This window comes from Saccopteryx leptura, chromosome 3 (assembly GCF_036850995.1).
Source record: "Saccopteryx leptura isolate mSacLep1 chromosome 3, mSacLep1_pri_phased_curated, whole genome shotgun sequence".
NCBI classification, from domain to species: Eukaryota; Metazoa; Chordata; class Mammalia; order Chiroptera; family Emballonuridae; genus Saccopteryx; species Saccopteryx leptura.
The window spans coordinates 314564128-314585924 of NC_089505.1; the positions used below are offsets into that span (position 1 = coordinate 314564128).

At 40.0% G+C, this 21797-nt stretch overlaps 1 protein-coding gene across 2 annotated transcripts in view; it reads left to right on the plus strand.

Annotated features, from left to right (window-relative positions):
* CA8 (carbonic anhydrase 8) overlaps positions 1 to 21797 on the plus strand; it is a 113897-nt gene that overhangs the window by 41778 nt on the left and 50322 nt on the right. For both annotated transcript variants that reach the window (XM_066379001.1, XM_066379000.1), the window contains exon 4: positions 14095 to 14190. In XM_066379001.1, the coding sequence (XP_066235098.1) occupies positions 14095 to 14190 (96 nt within the window). The remainder of the gene's footprint in view (positions 1 to 14094; positions 14191 to 21797) is intronic.

Genomic DNA, 21797 nt, shown 5'->3' on the forward strand with positions numbered 1-21797 from the left:
TTAGGAAAATAATTAGTTGAGTTCAGACAGCGTAACAAGAACAGAACCAAATGGAATGGAGATGAGCATTTTATTTTCATTAATTTTTAAAAACTTAAACTGACAAACAATATTATATTAGTTTCAGGTGTACCACATAGTGATTCAACATTTATATACCTTATAAAATGATCACAGTAAGTCTCATAACCACTTATTATCATATATAGTTATGATATTTTTGACTATATTTCCTAACATCCCCATGATTTATTTTTACAACTGGAAGTTTGTATTTCTTAATTCCCTTCCTGTTCTCTGTCTGTCTCTCTGTTTCATTTTGTTTTTTCATTTGTTTTTTCGGTTCCACATACAAGTGAAATCATATGGTGTTGTCTTTCTCTGCCCAACTTACCTCACGTAAGACCTTGGACTTTAAATACCATACAGCCATGCCCATCTTCCCATTGCATCTGTCTCCTCCTCTTCCTCCCCACTCTAATTGGCTTTAGTCAGCATTTACTTTATATTTACCAGGAGCTTTTCCTTGGAATAGCCTTACACAGGTACAGATGGTGTGATCTCTCGTTTCCAGCTGAGACTCTGGGAGCTCAGGTAGTTTCCCCAGAGGTTGTAGTGAGTGTTGGCTCACACCAGGTGTGTAGCTCGACACCGTGTGCTGTGGGTGTTGGGCACAGCCTGACTGGATTACTAGTCATTTCTTGGGTTGCACACTCTCCATTTCTTTCTCCTTGTTTTTTTTTGTCTCTGTAAGAACAATGTGTGTCATTCCTCCATGTATTGGGTGAACATTCACACTGTGAATTCTTCCCTAATCAGTGTTCTACCTTCCCTTTTTGGAGAAGAGAACTGGCACAGAGCTGGTAGAGCTACACCACTTGGTCTCAGTGCAACATAAGGCAGGCTACTTCACCTCTGTGTCTCCGTTTTCTTCTTGTTAAGATGGGGTGTTGGTGGCAGTCATTGCAGCAACCATTATAAACGTGATAGGATTGAGTGAAGTAATGTTTGCAAAGAGCTGCCTGGTGGAGAATGTAATATCAGAGCTCAGTAAATAGATACAAATACCCAAACATCTTCTATCATTTATATTGCACACTAACCCTTTTTCACTCATCTTTTCTTGTGTTGAACTATCAATTTTATATTTTTGTTTATTTACTCCCTGGATTCTTTTATAAAAAGATTTGAGCTCTTTGTATTTACAGTGTTGAAAGCAGTGAACACTATAAACTTTGATATTATCTGGACTCAATAAATGTTTTGATGGATGCTGACATTATTTCAGAACTCATTTGTCAGCTATAGTTCTTATTTGGGGGCAGAGAGGGAAGAGAAACAGGCATGACTCACTGATTCACTGTACAGAGTGAACAGATGCAATCTATATGTGACTTACATTCTGTAACATCAAGATACTTTGACAATCTCTCTATTTTATGGAACAACAAATGAAATATAGAGAATTCCAGTCACAGAAATTTAGTTGCACTCATAACCCACAATTCAGGGATTTGTGTTTGTTTGTGTCTTAAAGAAAGAGAGGGTATTTTTTGAAAATCCTGAAACCAATGTCTAAGAATCAGTTTTAACTGCTTCCGATCTTACATTAAACAAAATACTTCAAAATGATGCATTTTTTCTTTTATTCATATGACTACTCCAACAACCCTTTTCCAACCTTTCAAAGTGAATTTCTTTTATAAAGGAAACTTCACTTTTTGTGAGAATAGCCGTAACAGTATTACGATACTCTATTCCTAACAGGAAAATAATTTCAAAGTAAACAAGGAAATTAGCATTCAGAGAGATAATCATTTTGCTTTGAAAAACAACCTTTTTGTAAATTACATAGAATCCTTAGAATGAGAATTCTGAGTCCTAAGAACACTATATTACTATTCAGCCAAAAAAAAGGAAGAAAATCTTGCCATTTTCTGCAACATGGGTGGACCCTGAGGGCACTGTGCTAGATGAAATGAATTAGACAAAGACAAGTACTGTATGATCTCACTTATAAGTGGAACCTAAAACACAAACAAACTAAAAAACAGGAATTCATAGATGCAGAGAACAGATTGGTGGTCGCCAGAAGTGGGGGTCTGGGTGGGGTGGGTGGGATAAAATAGGTGAAGATGGTCAAAAGTGCAGACTTTCATTTATAAGATAAATAATCCCTGCCTGACCAGTGGTGGAACTGTGGATAAAGCATTGACCTGGGATGCTGAAGTCCCCAGTTTGAAATCTCAAGGTTGCTGGCTTGAGCCCAAAGGTCTGCTTGCTTGGCTTGAGCCCCAATCAAGGCACATATGAGAAGCAGTCGGTGAACAAATAAAGTGAAGCAACTACGAGTTGATGTTTCTCACTCTATATCTTCTTGCTCCTCTCTCTCTTCATTCTTCTCTTAAAAAAAAAAGATAAATAATTCCTGGGATGTAATGTACAGCATTGTATGGTCAGTAGACACAGCCACCATTACAGCCGCCTGGTCCATGCAGGTTCACATTTGATTTGGACAGACGGTAATGAAACAACGGAGCCAAGAACTGGTGGGCCATTACCTTTAATCCTAGCTTGCACCCGGTGGGCAAGAAATACACACAGTGGGAAAAAACTTCACTTTCCATTCAGGGCTTCCAAAGCTACCGACTCATCCGAGTTTCCTAGAATCAAAGGTTTCTACCTCACCAGCCTCATTCACCTCTGTTCCCCATCTCCTTCTCTCTGCACAAACTCTGCACAAACTGGCTTCTCCTTCAGCACTCTGCCATTTTGACTGCCTCTCCTATGTAGTGCTAATTTCAGGAACCAAGAGTGAGCCCCGGGTCTGTCCCCATTTTATAGTATAGAAATCCAAACTTTTAAGCCAATGTACAAATAAGGAAGTCTCTGATACAAAGTCCACTTATCTGAGGCATAAATGGGATTCCTCATAAGAGTGCACCACCCCACATCATGCAACAGTCAAGGGTGTGAGGAAAAGCTTAGTGTTGAGAAGATTTTAGAATTAAAAGGGTGGGAAAGGCTTAGTCTTAAAACCAAGCCTTAGGCTATAAGAACCCTGCCTGCTTACAGCCTGTCTCCCACACCCAATGCAAACTATAACGAGCAAACATATACATCATATTTGCAAACTTATTTGACCCACAAGCATGGTGACTGTAAGTAACAACACTGTATTGTATATTTGAAAGTTGCTGGCCCTGGCCGGTGGCTCAGTGGATAGAATGTCGGCCTGGTGTATGATGTCCCAGGTTCAATTCCTGGTCAGGGCACACAGGAAAAATGACCATCTGCTTCTCTCTTCCTCCCTCTTCCCCTTTTCTCCCTCTTCCCCTCCTGCAGCCAGTGGCTTGATTGGTTTTAGCATGGCCCCAGGCATTGAGGATAGCTCTGTTGGTCAGAGCACATCAGCCTAAGGTGCTAAAAATAGGTCGATACTTGAGCATCAGCCCTACTGGAGTTGCCAGGAATCTGTTTGTCTCACTATCTCCTCTCCTCACTTAAAAAAAGAAAAAAGAATAAAGAAAATTGCTAATAGAGTAGATCTTAAGAGTTACAGTTCTCATCACAAGAAAAAATACTGTACCTAATTGTAGTGATGGGTGTTTAAACTTATTGTGCTGATAGTTTAGTAATGTATACATATAGCAGATCATTATGCTGTACACACTAAAACTAATACAATGTCATTTGTCAATTATATTTCAATAAAGAAAGGTAATAGGGAAAAAAGAACACTATAAATACCTTTTGATATTAATATACAAATGGGTGAAGGTGCTCTGAGATGCTTCAGCACCTCCTCCTATGTCTCTTTTACCCATGTAAAAAGATGCATAATTAAATTTAGGCAAACAGAACAAGGAAGCGACAGAGATAGAATTTCAAATAATTTATTTTCCATTCCATGCTGTACAGCGCTTTGTCACTATTATATCTGTCTACAACTTGAATGTCCTTCTCTGAATAATAGCTGCATAATATATTGACAATGACACTTTAAAGTGCAGGAGCACCTGAAAGTAATATACACTAAATCTCAATTTATCTGCAGAGGAATGGCTGCTTCACAGAAGTAATTAAGTGCGGTCTGGAGAGAGGCGCTTACCCTGCTGCTTTTCAGTTATTTAGTGCTCCCCTTTTGTTACTCAAACATTTCACCAGTTTCCTTTTCTTTTCAAAAACATTTCAGTGCTTAATACCTTCTTTCTTTCAACTCCTAGGGTCACGGGCATAGTGGAGACATTGACTTTTCTTTCCTTTTTCTTATTTGATAGCTCTTGCTGGGGGCTCTGAGAATGGATATTTTATTTTAGGCATGACAGAACATGGGTGAGGTGAGGTGCTTGGCTTCTAAAACTCAAAATCTAGCTGGATTTTAAAAAACGATCAGGCAAAGTCAGGACACAGAGACTAGTCTGTGCTCTCCATGACGCCTTTTCCTCTTGCGAATCTTGACTGTGGAGTGAGTGGCCCAGCTCAGAGGGAAGATCTCGCTGACTGTGGTTTGGCAGAAAAATGTTTTTCAGGATCAATTACATCTGTGTTCCTAAGTGCATTGAGTACTTCTGACATAAACATTTATAGCAGCTGGTGATTTTTTTCAGGTTTTACTTTAAAGGATTAAAGAATACTAAAAGTGAAAGGTGAATTTTGCTCCGACACAGGCATACTGATTCTCCCCATTAAAAAGAGATCACTTAGCACTCACTGCAGCTGCCTTGTGATGTCTGTTGTCTGATCCTGCCCACCTTGCCCCTCATTTTATCCCCAGGTCTTTACATTCTGCTGTGTTCCTTTTGTTGTATTGCAACTGTTTTCTCAATAATCTTAAAAAATAGATCCAAAATCTCTTTTTGTCTTCATCTTCTTTTGTTTCTTTGTAGCTATTTTAGCCTTGACACCCGGGACCACCATTTCCTCTAGAAAGTCGGTTCTCTCTTGTACAGCAGGACTTGGGAATCTTCTGAGTTTCCTTCTGCATATTTGATATTCTTCTCCTCATGTCACTATCCCCCAAAGCTGAAGCCCTTGCCCTTCTGACAGACCCTTTGTGACTTGGTCCATGGCCGTGTTAATCCAGATTCGGAGGGACCCGAAATATGGAAGACAGGAACAAGGTCCATCGTTTACACATCAAAGCTTTATTGTCTAGCTTGGCCAAAGGACGGGAACTCCGACAGAAATCTGACGGAGAGTGCGCCGGCCCTTTGTTCTACTTAGTTTTTATAGTTTTGTAAGTGGGAAGTACAGAAGCAAAAATTGCAATTAGAAGCCCCTTACCACTATTGTTTATAGTCATATGTCCTTTAACATGATAGGACCATGTTCAATTTGCAAACCATACATCATTTTGGAGAAAACAAAATTTACAAGCCAACACAATGGTAGAAAGATGTCTCTTTACATATTAAAGGCATTCCTATATTATCTAGTGTTTATCTGCTATCTCTCTGTCCAGAGTCACACACGCATTTACATAGGAGAGGTAGTTTCCGTGGGGACAAATGCCCACAAATGACTCATTGCTATAAGAAAAGGTTTATTTTGGCTTTTCTCTTCCTGCACCTGGCTAGCCATTTACACCTTTCCCCACAGGTGTGGTGGAATGTCTGGGAATCCATGTTTTCCTCCCCTTGCATTTACAATACAATGCCAAGGGCCATCCTGGTTATGCCAGTCACACAGTACAGAGACTATTCTCACAATTTCTCTGCACACCTTAACCCAAATTAATAAAATGTTCTCCAAGCCTCCTAAAATATTAATATTAATTCTGTAGCCTTTGGTACTTTACAACACCTGCGGGTGAAATGGCTCAGTGGCTCCTCATTCGACCTGACTCTGTGAGGCTGTCTGTAGTTATCTGGGTGTTGGGCAAATGAATTTGTAAAATTTGTATTTTTTTGAGTTTGCTCACTTTTATTGTTACAAAATGGCGCTGGGCAGCATCAGGTATATGTGGTCTTTGAAATTGCAGATTACCTTCCTGCTTGGGAAGGGCCATTGTTTTGTTAATGTTTGCTGGAAGAGAGGTTTTCATGCCAGAAAGTTTTAAAAAGAGAGAGCGGAGGGAGAAGGAGTAAAGAGGCCACGTTTGCACAGAGGAGCAGAAGAAGCAGAGAGTTTTGCAGAGTGCTGAGAAAGAAGCCACGTTTGCCGAGTGAGAGAGAATAGAATGCAGAGTGCAGAAGGAGAAGCCGTGTTGTCAGGGAAGGAGAAGGTGTGCAGATGGGGAACCAGAGGTGAGGGGCTTTGGGAGCTCTGCTGAGACTGCTGAGGCCTTTGTTTGATTCCAGGAGAAACCGGAGAAGATTCTCCTGTTTGTGGAACCAGAGAATGTGTCAGTGGCTTTGTGAACCCTGAATGCCCTGTGTGTTTGCTCATCAGCTGGTGCGAGACTTTAATAAAGGAATGGCCCACCAATTTTTGACTACACTGTTCCTTTACTGTCTGCTCAAATTCAGTGGGAACCTGCATGTGCATGACCATGGCGGCCGTGACTACTGGCCATGCGCTGTGAACTCCTGCACTCTGTGCCGCCAGCCCCTCCTCCTCAGGGCAGTCTGGTTCTGCAGCTCTCACTTCTGGGAGACCAGTCTGACTGTCCTGATGTCACTTTCAGCTCATCTAAAACTGAGCTCATCTTACTCTTGGTAAGTGGTGTAGGGCAGAAACCTTGGTTAACCCTTTTCCTGTGTATCAGTTGGTTCAAGTCTCTATCTCCAATCTACCTCTCAGTGCCTGTCGAGGCCTAGGAGGAGAGATGGAATTTGGAGAAGTGGGGAACAGCATTTTAAGAGAGTGGAATGTAAGTGGAATGAGAGTGTTGTGTGGGGTCAGGAGATGCACTTGATTTGAGTATTTTAGGGATAGTTAAAATGAGGTTAGAGAAATTTAAGCCTGATATGGGTAAAATAAGAAAACTAGACATTTTTGAGCAGAGAAAATGTGGTGAGAACTGTTTTAAAGAGAGATTAGTTGGTCACCTATAAAGTGAGGATAAGAGTATCCCAACCTTCTAGGATCCTTATGAGGTTTAAGTTAATATTTGTAAAATGCTTGGAATTGTACCTGGCATATAGTAAGAACAATGTAATTGTTTGTTAAAGAAATGCACTTGTTTGAATTTAAAAGAAAAAAAAAAAAGAAAGTGATTAGTTAGTTGGGCTTTGTAATGTAAACAATTAGGGGCCAGGAAAGGCCTTTGTGAATTGGAGATGAAGGGTGAATTTCAGTATCTCAAGCCAGGGAGGTTGGGGGCTCCATCAAGAAACTGAGAGGGTGTCATTTTTATTTTTTCGAAGAAAATTGATGTCAGTTCTAGAAATGCTCAGCTTCAGGTGACATGAAGCCATTCGAAAAGAAATGTCCATTAAGCATTTGAAGATGGGAGAGTTCACAGAACTTGTGTAAGTGCACGGGGCTGGGGAAAGACATTTGTGAGTCATAATTGCCTTTGCAGTTTTTGCTGCTTTTCACATTTCTCATGATTCATTCTTTTGTTCTTTAATGCTGCCATGTTATTTATGTTAATAATAAACCTCATTTATCTTGAAGATAGCTTTCTGTTAGGCTGCCATGAAATCTTCAAACTTATTTTTCTCAGTGACAAATAAATGATTATAAGGCTACGGCTTGTCACAGTTTCATAACTTTGGACAAATTTATTGCTGTGAGTTAAGTACATTAAGATGAATATTTCACAGGTACTAATGGCATAGCAGGATAATCGATTGCAGGCAGTTTGAATTTGTGAGCCCCATGGCAAAAGCTCGGTCAGAGATTTTCTCTAAAGCCATAAAACGATGTTTACTGTTGTTAGCCCACGGTCAGATTTTTTTCATAGGAAGGAATGATGCTAGTAGAGTAATAACGTGTCTTGGCTTTGTTATTTCTTTGTAATACATACATTGTTAGCACACCTGTGGCCGCAGACATTGAGGCCTCTGGGGTTAGGGAGTGTTGGGAATGGAGGTAGGGAGAACAGAAGAAGTGAGGACTTTGTTTTAATTGTTGTAGAAAACCACTTTCTGGCTCTGGCCAGTTGGCTCAGTGGTAGAGTATCGGCCTGGCGTGTGGATGTCCCTGGTTTGATTCCTGGTCAGGGCACACAGGAGAAGTGACTATCTGTTTCTCCACCCTTCTCACTCTTCTCTCTCTTTCTCTCTCTTCCCCTCCCACAGCCATGGCTTGGTCGGAGCAAGTTGTCCCAGGGCACTGAGGATGGCTCCATGGCCTCACCTCAGGCACTAAAACAGCTCGGTTGCTGAGCAACAGAGCGGCAGCCTCAGATGGGGGCTTTCCAGGTGGATCCTGGTCAGGGCGCATGTGGGAGTCTGTCTGTCTGCCTCTCCGCCTCTCACTTAAGAAAAAAAGAAAAGAAAACCACTTTTCTTTACTTTGGTATACCTGAGTTGGGAGAAAGCCAAACCTTTTGTCTTTTGGGAGAAAATCAGTGTAGGTAGAATGGAGAATGACCTATTGTTTCAGCTTAGGAAGAATTCTTGTTCCCCTTTTTTTTTTAAAACTACTGTTGTTAACTATAGTTGGAGTTTGGGTTCAAATGGCAAGAAGCAGCCCCTGTGCCACCTGCTGTACTGTGTGTTTACAAGGCTCTAGAGGCCTTGGAGAGGCTGAGTCCTGCGTGGCATCATCTTTAGTCCAATAAACACTGAGGGAGTGAAGTGACCCAGGAGAATGGGACTGACCGAGTCTAGGCGGCAGATGTAGTAATAATACAGTTTAACTCTTATACTCTTTAGAAATGGTAAGGGACATTTATATACTTGTCTTCACTACAAATTAGTAAGCTGCTCTCCATTCTCAAAATTCATCATCCCGCTCCTGTGCCTTTGTTGGTTACATATAACTAATGCTAATGACAGCAAAATGTGATAAGAATATAGAGAGTGTACTGTGGGAGGTCAGAGAAAGCTGTGAAGAAACCAAGCTTTTAAGATGTAGCACTCTTTATGTTAGACTGATGCTCAAAGAAGTTAATGCCTGTGAAGTTCACAGAGCTGAAGAGTTGTGGAACTGAAACAAGACTCTAAGGCTTGTGATTTCTAGCTCCAGGGTCTTTTATGTGAGCAGCTGCCTCTAAGAATTGATCTGTAGAATTGCAGAAGTGTGCTGTGTTTCTACCTCTGCATTCTGTACTCTGCTGCGGACCAGATATACCCCAGAGCCTGTTCACTGTGAGGCTTTGAAGTTCATCTTCTAACGCCCCTGCCCTGATACTACTAGCTGTCTGTGTAGACCTCTCCTAAGCCTCCCTTAGACTCAGTGGACCACTTCTTCATTTTCTAAACCATATTCTTAGTATCATATGCCTTTCCATTCAAAACCATTTGTTTATAAAAGAAATTTGAAGCACATCCTAATATGTCCATAGTTATTAATGGATTACATTCATGTACTAATGTGTATTTTCTATCTTTCTATCTATCTGTCTATCTATCTATCTATCTATCTATTGACAAATTAAGGTTTATTTTAAGGAACTGGCTCATATGGTTGTCAAAACTGGCATGTCTAAAATCTTCAGGGCAGGCTAAAGACTGGAAACTCAGATGTAATTTATATGCCATTATTTGGAGGTAGAATTGCTTCTCCTTTAGGGGACCTCAGTCTTTGCTTGTAAGACCTTCAACTAATTGAATGAGGCCCACCCACATTATGGAGGGTAATCTGTTTTACTCAAAGTCTTCTGATTTGAAGGTTGTCATATCTAAAAAAAATGCCTTTAGAGCAACATTGAGACTGGAGTTTGACCAAACAGCCAATTACCATAGCCTTGCCGTGTTGGCTCATAATAGTAACCATCCCACACCGCTGTCATCATTTTTCAGCTGGAACTTCAGTGGTAGCACCCCGGCCTATCCCTTAGCTTCTCATGTCTGACACTTGCAATTTACCTTCATACTGTCAAAAGGACTTTTTAAGGGAAGATACTGATATGGGGGAGTTTGCTGTGTCTAAGCAGCATAAGTAATAATAATATTCACTGCAATATTGCTTTAGTGATTTTCAAAACACAGTTATGATGAAATTTAAAGCTCTGTGCAATCTGAGTCCCTCTAGCTTTCCAGCCTCATCTTTCCTGTCATTGCCAGACTTATGTGCCCTTTAGTTACCACCAGGTACTCTTAGTTCTTCTCCTGCACTGATACTTTTCCTGTGTCTGGATGGCTTTGCTTTAGGGAACAGAGCAACACTATTATAAGGCAGAATTCAAGAAGCTAGGGTTAAAGAAGGAACTGTGGGAGAACAGAAATGGATTTGAATACCGCATTGCCCCATGTATAAGACGCACCTTAATTTTGGGGCCTGAAATTTGTTTTTTGTTTTTTTTTATAAATAAATTTTTATTTTAATGGGGTGACATCAATAAATCAGGGTACATATATTTACATATATTCAAAGAAAACATGTCCAGGTTATCTTGTCATTCAATTCTGTTGCATACCCATCACCCAAAGTCAGATTGTCCTCTGTCACCTTCTATCTAGTTTTCTTTGTGCCCCTCCCCCACCCCTCCCCCCTCTCCCTCCTTCCCTCCCTCCACCCCCCGTAACCACCACACTCTTGTCCATGTCTCTTAGTCTTGTTTTTATTTCCCACCAATGTATGGAATCCTGCAGTTCTTGTTTTTTTCTGATTTACTTATTTCACTCTGTATAATGTTATCAAGATCCCACCATTAGGCCCTGGCCAGTTGGCTCAGTGGTAGAACGTCGGCCTGGCGTGCAGAAGTCCCGGGTTTGATTCCCGGCCAGGGCACACAGGAGAGGCGCCCATCTGCTTCTCCACCCCTCCCCCTCTCTTTCCTCTCTGTCTCTCTCTTCCCCTCCCGCAGCCGAGGCTCCATTGGAGCAAAGATGGCCCGGGCGCTGGGGATGGCTCTGTGGCCTCTGCCTCAGGCGCTAGAATGGCTCTGGTCGCAACATAGTGACGCCCAGGATGGGCAGAGAATCGCCCCCTGGTGGGCAGAGCATCGCCCCTGGTGGGCGTGCCGGGTGGATCCCGGTCAGGCGCATGCGGGAGTCTGTCTGACTGTCTCTCTCCGTTTCCAGCTTCAGAAAAATACAAAAAAAAAAAAAAAAAAGAAGATCCCACCATTTTGTTGTAGGTGATCCGATGTCATCATTTCTTATGGCTGAATAGTATACCATGGTGTATATGTGCCACATCTTCTTTATCTAGTCTTCTATTTTTTTTTTTTTACAGTGATTAAAGCCTTTAAGCAAAGTCTTGGCCAATACAGCAAGAATCCATAAAAGAGTAGTGTCCTTAACAGGGGCCTGAAATTTGGAGAAAAAGATGTATCACATAAAGTTATTGAACTCAAGTTTTATTCATCATAAAATTATATAACTCATTACTGTCAAAACTCCCATCCATTAGCTTGTCCTCATCTGTGTCTGATGATGAATCAGTGTCTTCATATATTGCCTCGTCCTCAGTTCCGTCTATGGCAGCGGTTCTCAATCTGTGGGTCGCGACCCCGGTGGAGGTCGACGACCAAAACACAGGGGTCGCCTAAAGCCATCGGAAATACATATTTTATTTAAAAATGTATTGTATAATATATATGTATTTTCACAGGTTGAGAACCGCTGGCCTATGGCATTTGAAGTGCCTCACTTCTACAACCACTGTATAAGATGCAACCAGTTTTTAGACTCCAATTTTTCAAAAAAGGGTGCATGTTATACATGGGGAAATAAGGTAATTCAAGCTTTTGAGCATAGTAAAAACTTCATTAAGGTGTGGAAAGGGTGGGCTAGATGGTGTTATGGACTAATTTGTGTCTCTCCCCATTTGTATGTTGAAATCTTAACTCTTAGTACATCAGAATGTGACCATATTTGGAGATAGGATCCTAGCCGAGGTAATTAGGCTAAAATAAGATTGTTAGAGCAGGCCCTAATCCAGGATGGTTGGTGTCCGTATAAGAAGAGGAATTTTTGTACAGACCCGCCCAGGGAAAGATGATATGAGGACACAGGGAGAAGGCAGCCCTCTACAAGCCTTCTACAAGGAAAGAGGCCTCAGAAGAAAACAAACCTGCTGACACCTTGATCTTGGACTCTGGCCTCCAGGACTGTGAAAAAATATGTATTTGTTGTTTGTACTACCCAAACTATGGTACTCTGTCATGGTAGCCCTAGCAGACGAATACAGGTGGAATGAAGAAGGGGTCGGAGAACACGGAGTGAGCTAAAGCTGACGGGAAATAAACTGTGGAGTGCTTTTGTGGGTCGTGCATCTGAGTGACCACTACATAAAATTAAATACATACTAGGTTACAACTGATTTCCAGAATGTGCTGGAAATTTGCTTGGTACTTGAATTAACCATCTGTACTATCAGTGTGACTGGTAACTGTTGATGCTGACCTTGATCACCCGGCTCAGGGACTATTTGTCAGATTTATCCAGTGTCAAGTCAGTCACTCTTTTGCATGACGCCTTTGACAATGAAGTCACCATGTGCAGCACACATTAAAAGAGTCTGTACCTTTAATGTGTTAAACACAAAAAAATGTGAAGCGTATTTTGAAGAGCCAGTGTGAATGATGATGTTCTAAATGTGTGAAGGCTGGCAAAAAGAAAAAACAAATCATGCTTTTTTGGTTTGCTTTGTATCAGAAAAATTATTCCATAATGTGACTATGAGGAGTAAGAAAAATGTTGATTTGAACTTTGTAATTTGTCAAATAAAGTTAGATTTCAACCTGAGGCCTTCTTTTTTGATTTTGTTAAAGTACCTAGTTCCTATCTGCACCTCTGTGCACTTACCTATGCCACTGGGACCCTATGCTATTGTAGCCGGAAAAGCAAAAGACTAAAATCGGTCGATCTTCCATTATTAACTGAAAGGTTATAAAACATTGTTTTCTTAAAGGCAGTGCTTTGCCAGTTACATTTATTGGGCAGTCACAGTCCATGTGGATTTTCATAGCCTGAGCCTGACCTATGCTGGTTTTGGGTATAGTGTTTTCCTAGGCTGCTATTTTTTATATTATGAACAGAAGACTCATTACCTCCCTCTAGTGGTCAGTTTTGTAATATCAGATTCTTGGACAAATTCAGCAGGAAAAAAAAAAATCAAATTTGTGGCAATCTTTGTGATAATATTCCATAATATTTTAATATGGATGCAAAAATGATATGGTGATTGAATTTTAGCTATGTCATTTTGGATTAGAACTAATTTTGAAATGAGGCAGTATTAAAAGGTGGTAAGTAATTATAACTTGATTAGAGGCTACAGTGACAAAGATAGTATTCTAGGGAGAGGCTTCGCTATCTACTGTTATACTAAGAACCTCAGTGGCCATTTAATTTTAGCCAAGCAGGGAATTGAATTTGGCTTCTTGCAAGTGTTTTATCAGGGCTGGAGGAAACAAGTGCATATTCTAGATAAACTGGAAAGCTACAAAGCTTTATGAGACCAGGAAGGAGGGAGTTCTCTGGAGCGTTGCTTGTCATTCCTTCACAGACAAAACTTTCTTTATCTCCAGTCCAGGGAAATGGCCTTCTTTTAGAGCTTCATATCAGCATGCATTATTTTGCCATGGCTTTAAGAATATGTAGATTAAAAAAAAATTCTATCTCTGAATAGTCTTAGAGTGTTGAAATAACTTACCAAATTTGAGACTGGCTTTATCTTATTCTTGATGGAAATACTACTGGTACTAATTGTTTGAACAAGTTTTAGTGTTTGTGCCCTGACCCACAGTTTTGTTCCACTGAATCCAGAATGTGTGACATTTAAAGAAAGGCAAGTAAATATTGTGAAATCTGCCAGTCTCCTTAGATGTGGTCCTGATTAGGACTAAAGCAGAACTCAACAGGCAGCAATCCACTAGGCATTGCTTCCATTCGGAAATAAGAAGAAAGAAATTCCTACAGAGAACTTGGATGAAGGCAGTAGTCTATTTGTGATGCTCTTGTTGCATATGATTCCATATATATATATATATGGAAACTACATATATAGTTAAGGAAAGTCGCCGTGTCTTTGTTTTCTAAATGGAAATACATTAGTAATGAGGTGATCTGTCTGTTATTGCTCACCCAGCTGCATCTGATCCACTGGAACTCCACCCTGTTTGGCAGTATCGATGAGGCCGTGGGGAAGCCGCATGGCATCGCCATCATTGCTTTGTTTGTTCAGGTAAACAGTCTTCTATGATTGCTGTATTGTTCAAATACTTGTTTCCAATTCATTTTGCAGAATATATATATGTGTCTACGGCCATACCACCCTGAATGCGCCCGATCTCGTCTGATCTCGGAAGCTAAGCAGGGTCGGGCCTGGTTAGTACTTGGATGGGAGAATATATATATATATATATATATATATATATATATATATAAATATATATATATGTATATATATTTTTGTATATGTGAAAACAATATATTTTTATTTTTTATTGATACATAGTTGACATAGTGAGACTTGTTTTGTGACCTAACATGTGCTCAATTTGGGAGAATATTTTATGTACACTTGAAAACAATGTGTATCCTGCTGTTTGGGCATGAATGTTCTATATACCAGTAACTATATTAATTTTTTCTGGTCCATTGTGTTATTTAAGCCCACTGTTTTCTTGTTGATTTTATATTTGGATGATCTATCCATTGATATAATTGGGGTGTTAAAGTTCCCTACTATTACTGTAGTACTGTCAATTTCTTCTTTTATGTTTGTTAATATTTGCTTTATGTAGTTAGGTGTTTCTATGTTGGGTGAGTAGGTATTTACAAGTGTTATATCCTCTTGTTGGATTGGTCCTTTTTTCATTATTTAATGCACTTTGTTTCCTGATACCATTTCTGTTTTAAATTTTATTTTGTGTAAGTATTGCTTCCGTTTTGTTTCCATTTGCATGAAGAACGTTTTTCCATCTCTTCACTTTCAGTCTGTGTGAAGTCTTTAGATTAGAAGTAAGTCTCGTAAGTAACATATATGTGGGTCTTTTTAAAAGATCCACTTAGCTACTCTGTGTTTTGTTTGTTTGTTTGGACATTTAGTCTATTTACATTAAAAATTGATAGGTATGTACTTATTGCCATTTTGAACTTCTCTGTTCCTTCTTCCTGTACTCTCTTTCCTTGTGATTTGATGACTTTCTTTATGTCATGTTTGGGTTCCTTCCTCTTTATTTTTCTGTGTGTCTATTATAGATTTTTCAGTTTTTGGTTACCAAGAGGTTTATATTTAACCACCTGTGTATGTAGCAGTATATTATTAAGTTGATGGTCGCTTAAATTTGATTGCATTCTAAAAGTATCTGTGTCGTTATATTTTTTCATCTTTATATTTTGTGTATCTTTTAATTACTTACTGTAGAATTAGATAATTTTACTACTTTTGTGTTTTAACCTCCATACTAATTTTTTAAGTGATTGATTTACTACCTTTACCATATATTTGCCGTGTGTTTGTGTGTGTGTGTGTGCGCGCGCACGCACATATATTTATATATATATTTCTAGTTATGTCTTTTTCTTTTTCACTTAGAGAAGTCTTTTTAACATTTCTTATAAGGCTGGTTTAGGGTTGACGAATTCCTTTAGCTTTTGCCGTCCGAGAAACTCTTTATCTCTCCTTTAATTCCGAATGATACTCTTGCCAGGTAGAGTATTCTTAGAAGTTTTTTAGAACTTTGAATATATCATGTCACTCCCTTTGGCCTAAAAAGTTTTTTTTTTTTTTTTTTTTTTTACAGAGACAGAGAGTCAGAGAGAGGGATAGATGGGGACAGACAGACAGAAACGGAGAGAGATGAGAAGCATAAATCATTAGTTTTTCGTTATAACACCTTTGTTGTTCATTGATTGCTTGCTTTCTCATATGCGCCTTGACCGTGGGCCTTCAGCAGACTGAGTAACCCCTTTCTCAAGCCGGCAACCTTGGGTCCAAGCTGGTGAGCTTTTTTTTTTTTGGCTCAAGCCAGATGAGCCTGCGCTCAAGCTGGCGACCTCGGGGTCTCGAACCTGGGTCCTCCGCATCCTAGTCTGACGCTCTATCCACTGCGCCACTGCCTGGTTAGGCATGACCTGAAAAGTTTTTGCTGAAAAAGTAGGTTATAGTCTTATGGGATTGTCTTGTACATAACTAGTTGCTCTTCTCTTGCTGCTTTTAAGAATCTCTCTTTAGAACAGGACAGCAAATCTTGGGGGGAAGGGGGGAAGGCATTGGGCGGCGGGGCATGGGGGGGCTGAGGGAAATAAGGGGGTGGGGAGAGATATATTCGGTGGATCACTTGAATCTATGTAAACACAAATTAAAATCATAAATTAAAAAAAAGAATCTTTATTTTTAGTATTTGACATATTAATTATAATATGTTTTTATGTGGACCTCTTTGGATTCATCTTGTTTGATTCTCTACGTTTCTTGGACCTAGATGTCTGTTTCCATCCCCATATTAAAGATGTTTTCAGCTATTTTTTTCTTCAAGTAAGTTTTCTGCCTCTTTCGTTGGGGTCCCTATAAGGTTATGTTAGTATGTATGCTTGGTGCCATTCCAGAGTACTCTTAAACTATGCTCATTTTTAAAAATTTCTTTTTTTCTGTTTGCTGTTTAGCTTAGATGATTTCTACTACTATGTCTCTCAGATCTCTAAGTCCATTCTTCTGTATCATCTAATCTGCTGTTGATTTCCTCTAGTGTAGTTTTCATTTCACTTATTGTAGTCTTCAGCTCTGATTGGTACTTTCTTAATTTTCTGTTTCTTTGTTGAAGTCCTCACTGTATTTGTTCTTCCAAGTTCAGTGAGCCTCTTTATGATTATTACTTTAAATTCTTTATCAACTAGATCACTTAAATTCATTTTTTAAGTTATTTTTCTGTTTTGTTTTGCTATTTCATTGGTAATATATTTCTTTGTCTCCTCATTATGCCTAATTTTCTGTTTTTGTTTCTATGTATTAGGTAGCTCAGCTATGTTGCCTAGGCTTAAAGATGTGATCTTATGTAGATGTCTTGTGGGGTTTGGCAATACAGTCTCCCCTCTGGGCACCAAATCCAGGTACTCCAGGGGCGTTCCTGTGTAGGCTTCATACGCTTGCTTATTGTAGTGGGGCTGCAACTGCTGTGGGCACACTGGTAGATGAGGATATGTGGCTGAGGCATAGGCATAGGCAGGACTCTTAGAGCAGTGTGCCCACTGGCACTAGCAGGCTAACAAGAAGATTCTAAAATGCCACCCCCCAGTGCTGGGGTCAGCACCGGAGAAGGTCACAAAAATGACTTCCAGCAATGTCTCAGTCCCCAGAGAAAGTCCCAGCTGCCTCCTGCCCCTCCAGCATGCACGTCAAGATTAGCAAGTTGAACTCCTTAACCTGCAGCCTATGTACTTTTTTTATCTGTTGTTTTTGCACTAATTTCTGAGTGAAGTGAGTCTAATGTGAGCCCTTTAAGGGTGGGATTTTCTTTCCCCACAGTTCTTTAGTTTTTCTGGATGTATTCATCATTGATTTTGAAAGCCAGGATTCTGTGCCTGATGTGGAGCTTAAATCCCGGGCTTCTCAGTGAAAAGTTCTGTGCCTTTGAGATTTCTCCCGACTGTAGAACACCTCTGCTGGGGTGTGGTTTTTCCCTGAGTAGGACTGTATCCTGCCTCTCCTATCCTTCTCGGTGCTGTCCCTAGTTGCAGAGGCTCTGTTCATTCAGTGTCCAGGTCCCCCTCAGAGGGGTTATTTCCTATGCAGTTGTAGATTTGTGTTTGTAGGAGGAGGTGAGCTTAGGATTTTTCTATATTGCTATCTTGACATGGAATCCAGAATATTTTTTTGGTCTCTCTCAATTTTATGACATATTGGTGACATTAAACACATATGCAGAAAACACTGACAATTTAAAAGTAAAACATTTGGTCTTTGTGGGTCATGAGAAAGCAGCCATGTTTATTGGTAGAAACTGGTTCATTTACTTATTAGAAGTTTTCTTCATAGTACCGTTCAGTGACTTTGGAGAAATGATTTTAAAAAATGTCTTCTGAAAGCAGAACTCATTTTATTAATGAAAAAGAATTTGAAAATGATTTTGGACTCTAGCTTAGTGCCAGATCTAAGAAAAATCAATAATGCAATCATGTAGTAGATTTCTTTTGTTCTTCATTATTAATAATTTTCACTCCAAGATGATTTGAAGTTCCTCATAGAAAACACTGATAAAATAAGACTGGCAAAGATCTTGGTAGATACAATCATTATAAAGTTTAGATTTGACCTCTGTGGCATTTTGTGAAATGTACAAAAGCTGCCTACATACTTACAAGGTAAAATTTTAATCTAATTCCTAAGATGAATCTTTAAAATTGTCTTACTATATACTTTATGTGACAAAAGATTTAGAGGTGAAAGAAACCCTTGAAATTTTAGACTTCTTCTTTCCCTATCAAACTGAAGAGAAATGAAGGGCCAGAGGGGTTAAGTCATTGTTTGTAGTCACACAGCAGTTTAATGACAGTAGTCAGGACTAGAAACTATTCTTCTACTCTGTGTGGTTCCATAAATGGAAGGTAATGTCTCATTCTTCTAAAAAAATAATAAAAAAATATTAATACCAATAACCAACTAGTCATGTATAAAAGGGAAAGAACTATTAGGGCATTGAATGGAGAGCCAAGACTTCAGAAGGAAGGATTTCCTTAAAATTCATGAGTACTTTCAGAAACAAGTTGAGTATTGGAGGCAAGGGGAAGCTCAAGAGCATGCACACTTGTGATGTTCCTTAAGTTTGCTATGAGGAAAAGTTCAGGTGATCTATGTGAACATGCCTTTCAGGAGAAAGTAAAGCTACACAAACCGTGAGAGCAAAACACTGATCAGGATTGTCAGCTGAGGCAGAGAAGAGAGACTGAAGTCCATCTGGGGGTCTTACATCAGGCGAGAAAAAGGGAGGGGAGAGACAGAGAGGCATTGAGTACAGACATCCCTTTCAAGAAGCTCTACTCAAGAAAAGAGAGAGCGACAAAAGGGGTAATAATGTAGGGATGTACAGTGAAGACCTGTTTGTTTCATTTTGAGATCTGAGATGTGCCTGTGTTTTTATTTTGAGCAAAAGAGCTAGTGCAGATGTAGGGTTTAAAAATACCAGCAAGAAAGAGGATAATGGACGTAGGAACATGGAAGGGGCAGAAGAGCATGGGATGGAGAGCATATATACTGCTCATAAAAAGTATGGGATATTTCAAAATGAATATGAAGCAATAAAAATAGGAAGCATTTGATTTTTTTTTTTTACTAAACAAGAATATCAGAAAAGGAAATGACAAGTCAAAGAAAATTGTTGATTATGCAAATGAGTTGCAAAACCAACTCTTATTTTATTGGTGAAAATGCACTATACAAAAGGCTGAAAGTACTGGAGTATCTGCACTTTCCTTGATCCCCTAATTTTTGGAAGCAGTGTATATATGGACTAACCTTGGACAGGAGGAGATCCATCCTTTCTTCAAAAGAGAGGGCCAAGAAGAAAGGGTGAATAGAAATGGATGAATTTGAAGGAACAAGGCAGGAAATTAGGGGAGTTCATGCCCGATGACCTTTATTATCTCAGAGAATACAAAGCAAAATTATTTATAGAGCAAAGGAAATGTGACTTTGGGATTGAGTTTTGAAATAGCCTGGAAGAATGATAATAGACTTGACAGTTGGTGTGGGAGACCGACTTGAGATTGCATATTGCAGTTGTACAAGACAATGCATTGTGTGTCTTGTTCTCTCTCTAGGTAGGGGAGTAGAGAATTCTAACAAATTGTTCCATTGATTCATTGCAGAACAGATAATTGAGGAGGAGAAAAGGATTAGAGAATCAAGTGTTTGCAGAGATGTCGTTCAGTGTAGGCAGGAAGGGAAAGAGACAGAGCTAGGAGTCTCCTGAGAGTCTTGACTCCTTCTGTTCCAATAATAGGAAGAGAGAGAAAAGAGGGGGAGAGGTGGACAGGTGAGTTTTCAGAATGAAAATGAATCCAGGCTGTGTGCTCAGGATTGGTTTGCAGAGGTAGATAGGGCTGACTGGTAGAAAAGGTAGACATGACAGGGAGGAGCTGGGTCACTAACATGGATGTTTAAGTCCTCCGGAGTGATGGCAGGGGTGATGACTGCAAGGGAATGACCAGTGGGGTCAGTAAATGACAAATGGAACATGGTAGCATCAGTGGTGGGTGGTCCACTTAGAGCAGTGGTCCCCAACCTTTTTTGGGCCATGGACCGGTTTAATGTCAGGAAATATTTTCACGGACTGGCCTTTAGGGTGGGACGGATAAATGTATCACGTGACCGAGACAGCGTCAAGAGTGAGTCTTAGACGGATGTAACAGAGGGAATCTGGTCATTTTTTTAAAAAATAAAACATCGTTTAGACTTAAATATAAATAAAATGGAAATAATGCAAATTATTTATTCTTTCTCTGCGGACCGGTACCAAATGGCCCACGGACCGGTACTGGTCTGCAGGCCTGGTGTTGGGGACCACTGACTTAGAGGACAGCCTTATGCACGTGGGCCTGAGTACCAGCCTGAAGATAACAGCAGGACACTGACCACAGCTTTCAGTGTCATATGAGGGAAGTTACACGTGTCTACTCAACAGGCCTGGGAGAGCCATGACCTTGGGTAGACCCGAGGGGGTTCACATAGACCAGGAGGTGGTAAGAGAGCTTGTCAAAGATGCACAGTCATCCTGTTCCAGAGGGCATGGTGGAAGAATACAGGGCCAGACAAGGCTGAGGTTCTAGGAGAGGAAACCGCCTAGAACTTTGCATTTTGTGGGTGATGAAAAATGGCAAAGGTGAGAGGTAGGAAGGTAATTGGTGTCATGGATCCTGGTGGATTCACGGCACCGGGTGTGTTGTCACCTGGACGGCTGAAGGATTTTAGGGGTTGGTGCGTGCAGAATATCATTGATACTTGCTTTTTGGTGGTTGCAATCTCAGCAGACAAATATTTTGCAGAGAAGGAAAAAAAAAGAGATGGCATAATAGGTCAAATTTGTGGCTAGGTATAAAGATTTGCCATAACATCAAGACTCTTTATAGATAGAAGGAGCCGGTAATAGTTATTAAGTGCTACTATATATAAAAATTTATTTGGTACTGATTGGCATTGTGAGTAAGAATAATATAGGTGATATTAATTGAATTACAATGCATCATGCCCTGTTCCAAGGTCTTTGTTTGGTTTAGTCTCTTTTCAACCCTCTCACTTTTATCTTCTGTACTGTATAGATGAGGTATAAAAGTTAAGTAAACTTGCTTAAGGCTAAAAGTGAGTCAGAACCAGATTCCAGGCATCCAATGCAAGTGACTCTGCTCCTGAGCCACTTCTGTATGTGGCTTTATAACATTCAGATGTGGACTCTTCATAGTTATAAGGTGACAGAGATGCAGGAAATGAAAACAGACCTGCAACACTAAGTGGAGACATCCACATAAGAAAGGTCCTTCTCCCCCTGAGGATCTGCTGGAGGCTTATTTCTGCCTCAGGCCCAGGCTTTCACTCACACACACATTTGCCTTAGCTTCTCCTTTCTTTCTTTTCTTTTTCTTTTTTTTTTTAATTTAGAGAATCTATTTTCTGTTTTTAGAGCCTATCTCAGGAAAATAAAGTCTTGATTATTTTGAACTGATTGGCGTATCTTAGATTATGTAAATTTCTTCTCTTTTCTTTCCTCTTTGCTGCCCTTTCACCCAGCACTTTCAGTTGGGTCACATGGAGGGAAACAGAATGTAAACATGTTGATAGCTATTCTAGCTCATGAA